Here is a 6314-nt window from a genome sequence, read left to right on the forward strand (position 1 = left end):
TTAAAAGCGTCTGGTTCTTTGGTAAAGGATCGCTGCTCCAGCTCCAATCACAACAACTGCCAGAGTTAGGATGCCCACCGCTATCCCGAGACCCATCCTGGAGTCCGAGTCACTGCTGGACTGAACTGCTCACAACACAACCGGTACAAACATGTTAACCACGCCTCACCACAAAGCATCATCTGTACACAGATAAGGCAACCTAAAAGCCAGAAAAATGTTGGCATTGTAAGTTTCTAAGCTACATTTGTACATTATTACGCAGCACACACGTTGAGCAACAGTTTATTACACAGCGCCCATCTTTGGTGCCTAAAAGGCATATAGGAACACAACAATGACTCACTTAACGATGTATCCTCATACAGCGGCTCATATAATATCAATTATCGCCCCATGAATGACATCATGTCCTAAATATAAATTTACGAAATTATTTGAAAGTGATGGAGATTGGGTTTAGGCAAGTAAAGTTATTCTGATTAGGTTTAGGAAAAGAATCATGGTGAGGGCCAATCTTAAAATGACTCCATGTCAAACACCAGTCTCCTGGGGAAAGTCCTGTGTTTTGTGACCAATCCACCACTCCAACCGATCAAGACCGCTTCCTTCATTACTCCTGTTAACGCATTCATCACGTAGTTGCAGCCTTCCAAAATACACGGGTTATGCACGAATGACTGACTCATCATTAGGAGGGATATGCACAAATTTTGGTGGTCTTGAACACCGGTCTGCAGCATGGCAGATGTCTCGCCTAGGTGACACATCATCCGCCATCTCCTTCGTCTCCCAGTGACAATGTCAGTGCATATACTATGTCACTTTATAAACACTGACATATGTGTAAAACTTGCAAATGTAACATAACTAGAGTTTGCAGGAACGTACAGTGCCAACATTTTCGTCTGGCAGCTGCAATCATTGGGCAACTGATGGTGTTGCTGCTAATTATGAATTAGGAATAAAGAATAAATTTATATTCCTCTTAGAATTTTAATTCTTCATTTTTAGGTGAACTAATAGGAAAGACATTACAGAGGATTAAACATACCTCCTTCTTTAGACTCCGTCAGTGCTGTAAGAGAGAGATGAAAGGAGAAAATCAATTTTAATTGATAATTTCTGAGCTACCACATAAAAACACTCAAAAAGGGGATTCTTGTGCTCTATACATTCAAACTGGACTTAGTTAAAGAGTCTGAGATAAACTTACTACAGTGATACTGTAGTAAGAACTTCTTAACAAAAAGAAGAGGGCTTTTAGGTCTGGAGACAGAGAGGAGCTGAGGAGAGTCCAGCATGACCTCAAGAAGATGCTGAGATACCCCAATTTCTCAGTTTTGAGATCAATAAAGTATATCTATCTATCTATACATTTACAGGTGTTGAGGGGTGGCACATTATGCTGTATTACAGATAAAGCAATATACCATATGAAAGTTGATGATTACCATACAATGTGTATATTTGCTTAATCCCATGAAACCTGGATTGACATAATTTTTTTCTGTGCTGCTTTCAGAGGCCCTTAACAAGTATTAAAACGTTGTTTTTTTTTAAACAAATGGGGAAAAAAAGACAATGAGCTACTTAGCAAGAGAGCCTACTTTTTTTTTTTTTTAATCCAGCAAATTCGATCAGGTTTTAAAGGGTTAACTATAATATTGAAATAATGCAACTGGACAGAGAATCAGAAAATCTCACCCTTATTTTTTATTTTCAAAAGGAGACTCATTACACATACTTCCATTTTTTTCTAAAAAAAAAAAAGGTTTCAAGTTTTAATTATACCAATAAAACAATTGTTCAACCAAAACTAACCCTTGTGTTTTCATGCCTTTAAGGGTAATTTTGATTGGTAATAATAATAATTCTGTAATACTGTGAAGCCACTTTATTTTCTGAGATAGTTATCATACAGTGAAAATCTCATACCATTGTAACCCTACTCTGTACTATCCTTTTCTTTTTCTATTAATTTTAACTCATGATCAGTGTTGAATGTCAAGAAACAGCCATACTTACAGTTCTCATTTTTGGTGACAATGGGAATGGCCGAGGACAGGGTGGTGGCTTCGGAAACACCAGTACGAACATCTCTTTTCCTCCTGTTGTTACATTGCTGCACATAAAGAAAAAATGAATGTAACTAAGACCTGAAGAATTCCCAGCAGAAATGGTCTAAATGTCTTTTTTTCCTTACTGATCCCTCACTGACCTTAAAGTCATTGCAGGTGCTGATCTCACACAGTCTGGTGATGCAGTGCAGATAGTAGGTGGACACCGTCTGATTCTGCTGCTCAACAAACCTGAAGGCCGGGAAAGAGAAGCGGGCGTGGTGACTGTCCCCGTTCTCCTTCATGGTGGTCATCTGATCCCTCGAGCACCTGTTTGATATCAAGAAGAAAACAGTGTTGGCCTGATAAGGGCTTTGACGCTCTCCTCAGAATGAGATTTGAGGACTTACGAGACAAACAGGTTGAAGAAAGTGGAGTTGGTGGGATGAGGAGAGATGGAAGCGTAGCATCGGTCCATGAGGACATTGTACCTGGTGGGGGAAGAAAAAGGGGCTTCAAAGATAGTGTTAAAATACTTAAGACCTGTAATACAATCCACTTACAGTCATCTGTGTTCATTTAGTGTGCCTCTGGAGTGGGAACCTCTGTAGTCTGTCTCAGCAGGTGTAGACTGTGGTTATAAACCTGTCCGGCATTTCTCCCAGAATGATGATGTACACTTACACACCTTTCTCTGTCGCTCTGAAGATTGGTCTGACTACTCCAGACTTGGTCGACTGAGACCCCAGAGCTTTAAGAATGCAGTGAAATGTGTGATGTTTTGTTCTCAACACCAGAGTCAGCAGATGGATGCTCTTACTGATCAGTCAGGTTGGCTGCTTTGACCTGGACATAGACTTTGGTTCGAAGCTCTAAGCCCAGCGATGGTATGATGAGAGGCTTGGTGTAGTTCTTATCCTGTCAACAAAAGTGTAAAGTTGGTTAGCTGTGAAGGCTTGTAATGATCCATATTTTACACCCCTCATTCTGGAAGCTTGTTTGCTGATTGTTTGTCAGTAACAAAACACACTAGATCATGTGGACATACAACAAGAAAAGAAACCTACTAAATGATGATATAACCATTTACACTAATACCCTTTTTCCACTAAAATGACTGCATCTATGCAATTGTTTTTTTGGTTTTTTTTGCAAAGTGGAAACAGGCTTAAAATAGGCAATGGATTGCTTTTCCAATTCTGCTGGACTAGAGCCCTGTATACAGCTCTGCAGGTTTCTATGTGTGGGTTTTTTTTTGTTTGTTTGTTTTGTTTTTTACTGGTGAGTCATATTCAAGGTCAAAGATGCACTAGTAAAACAGGTAAGTAAACAAAAGAAAGCAGCATGGAGGCGAATGAACAATTACAGTTATTTGGTATTTATATCTCATACTTATTCAGTCTCAACTTACACTGAAGAGTTCCATGCTTAAAGTGCTGATGAAGCTTCCATTGTTGTCCCTCACTGCAATGGAAGATGCTGACCTAAATAAGACAAGGGGTGGTGTCAGAAACAGGGAGGAGCTGGCTGGAAGAAATATGTCTGCCTGCATCCTATATGTTACTCTACACCAAGAGAGTATTTCCACCAACAGAGGAGAAAAGAGTGTGAGCAGGACAGATGACACATAAGAGGATAGTTTAGTTTTTTTTGAAAATTCTGTAACTTAGTCTTCACTCTGTCTAAAGACAAACACATCTGCACAATTTGTCCTGGTAATCTTTTTTACACTAAAGTATTGGTTCAGCAGCTTCTCAGATGTAGAGAATTACATCATGTGCAAAGCTGAGTTTTTATATTCTGTGAATGTTTAATAATTGTGCCCTTTTTTAAAAAATAAATTGTTGAAGAAAAAAGGTATAAATCCTTGAAAAAAGTAACTAATTTTGTTTCATTTGAATTTCTTTTCTTGGTATGGACATAGCTGCATAAATCTGTGGATTGTGTATTACTATTTTTATGTCTTGATTGTATCGACAACCAAGCAAAACTAGCTTAATATCACCATTTAACATTCATAAACTGCACTCAGAGGAGAAAAAGGTATCCATGATTTTGTCTGACTATCGGAAAAATAGTAAAATTCTTCAAATTCCAAATGATCCTTTTATAAAGCACAGCTGCCATAGAATACTTACCATCAGAATGGTAGGACACTGTCAATCTCCCCATGTAAAAACATGTACAGTAAATATATATTGTTTTTAAAAGTCTTACACGTCCACTTGGGTGTTGTTGATGAGATACTCCAGTGGGTATGCACAGGAATAATAATACTTGAGCTCAGCATTATAGGTGACTACCCCCGTGGTTGGATCGTGGGAGCGCACCACACCACTGACATTAACCGTCTGGATGTTTGAGAAGTCAGCAAAGATCCCTGTGCCGGCTGTGCTGGTGGTCTAAAGGTGACACAGTCAAGCACAGACATAAAAAAAGGAGGATGCTTTGAAAAAAACATTTTTACTCCTCCACTGAGCTTTACTGACCATGAATGTGCTGCCGCAAGCGTTGGTCATGTTGAGGGGGAAGGTAAACCTGACAACAGGAGGGGTGACGGATTCATCCAAGGTTCCTTTACACTCCAGCTTGTCAAACATGTGGTTGAGGATGAGCAGAGACTCGTTGTAGCCCGTGTAGACGACAGGGCAGATTTGGATAGCCAGGCCAATCGAAGATGTGCCACATTCAACTGAGATGTCAGTGTGTTCTAGAAGACAGGAAATAGGAAATCAGTAAGTTTTTTTTTTATAACTTCCACTTGGAAATTTTAGTGGTGGGACAAAGTCTTTCCACTCAAGTCCTAAGTCAAGTTCCAAGCCTTTGGTTTCAAGTCCTAAACAAGTCATAATGAGCTAATCCCCAAATGCAATGCCATTTAAAGTTTAATATAATACATTAATAAAAATCATGAATCCTTTTTAAAAATTATATTTGTTTGTCATTGCAGTATTTGAGCAGCCTCACTCATTTCATTGCACTATTAACCAGTCCCACAAAAGAATACATTTTTTCTGTCCTGTTTCTTTATGTTTCAGATTTCAAATTGCCTTTGGAGAAGGTATCAAGTATTTTCAAGTCAAAAGGCTGAAGTCCAAGTGAAATCAAGAGCCATTTGTATCTAAGTCCTATTCAAGTTGCAAGTGTTTTTGATTTTGTCAAGTCAAGTTTGAAGTCAAATTTGTGTGTCAAGTGTGACTCGATTCCAAGTCCACACCTCTGAAAGTTTTTTTTAAAGAAAAAAATCATCAAAACCTGGAAGTCAAATCCTAACTTTAAGTGGACTTAGTCATTTTTCTTGCTTTGCTGCTGACGCTTTTGTGACACTCCATAGGGTCCTGTGTGGTCAAAATCAAGTAATAAGCTCGGTATAAACCATAGATGAGAACCTAAATACTTTTCCAGGACCTACATAGAAAGAGCTTAACAAATCAGAAAAGGCTGAAGCTGGCATAGTGTACCTGGACGTCGAAAATCACTTAGACACGTTAACTGACTGCTTCTGGACACCAAGGACGCCAAGACAACAAGGCTCAGAATGATCATCTTTGCCCTCCTTAGTGTGGATATATCTGTGATGACAAAAAATCTGATGATTTTAAAGAATCTGAAGTTCTGTAGATGTTATTGTTGTTACCTTACTTGGCACCCACCTTAACTGTCCCACTGCTGTTATCCTCTTTTCTGCTTGTCTCCTGTTTTGAACAATATGTAGGATTGTTGGGGATTTCTTATATAGCTATGTTACCTTCTCATGATTGGACAGAAACAAGGTCAAGGTAGTTTGGTGTGTCCACCTTGACTTCAGTGTTTGGGAACATGTCTTTTGTACAGGGAGTTCCATGGACCATACCTTAAGGGTGATTAGTGAAACCCTACACAGTGGGTCTTTACAGCAAACCAGAAACAATGGCCTGGCCCCTTTTCTTTAACATATTGATTCCCTTAGAATGTAAACATGAGAGTTGATGAAGTAAGTGTTAAATCCTTGGGGACCATACACAATACTTTGATGCCCTTTTTTAGGTGGGAGTCTATGTATCAATAACAATGGCTATATGCTTTAGCAGAGGCGAAGATGATCCTGTGGGATCGTTCCACGTCCCAGAGGTCACTGTAGGTACTGCACTTGGGTGCTGTGTTTACATTGGTTGAAGGAATCTTTTTTTTTTTTTTTTTTTTTTGGAGGTCAAGACATTGATTCATCAGTATTTAACACTTTGAAACCTGGACTGACACCACTTTTCATTCAAA

The 6314-nt window shown here is 39.0% G+C and overlaps 1 protein-coding gene across 1 annotated transcript; it reads right to left on the minus strand.

The window, feature by feature from the left end:
* LOC121953090 (zona pellucida-like domain-containing protein 1) lies at positions 1–5606 on the minus strand. The gene is made up of 10 exons (XM_042500033.1): positions 5522–5606; positions 4550–4770; positions 4278–4462; positions 3472–3544; positions 2881–2978; positions 2471–2551; positions 2222–2390; positions 2029–2125; positions 1055–1078; positions 1–125 (listed from the first exon to the last, which is right to left on the minus strand). Exons 1-10 carry the CDS (start codon positions 5604–5606, stop codon positions 1–3), a joined length of 1158 nt encoding a protein of 385 aa, XP_042355967.1.
* Positions 5607–6314: the final 708 nt, after the last annotated feature.

Source organism: Plectropomus leopardus, chromosome 13, assembly GCF_008729295.1.
Source record: "Plectropomus leopardus isolate mb chromosome 13, YSFRI_Pleo_2.0, whole genome shotgun sequence".
In the NCBI taxonomy this organism is placed as follows: Eukaryota; Metazoa; Chordata; class Actinopteri; order Perciformes; family Serranidae; genus Plectropomus; species Plectropomus leopardus.

Excerpts from the sequence above, each read along its gene's own strand:
- LOC121953090 (XM_042500033.1), bottom strand. The coding sequence starts at position 5,606 with ATGATCATTCTGAGCCTTGTTGTCTTGGCGTCCTTGGTGTCCAGAAGC. Across the intron at positions 4,771-5,521 it reads AAGTGATTTTCGACGTCCAG|AACACACTGACATCTCAGTT; the intron begins GTACACTATGCC and ends CCTGTCTTCTAG. Across the intron at positions 4,463-4,549 it reads CTTGCGGCAGCACATTCATG|ACCACCAGCACAGCCGGCAC; the intron begins GTCAGTAAAGCT and ends TGTCACCTTTAG.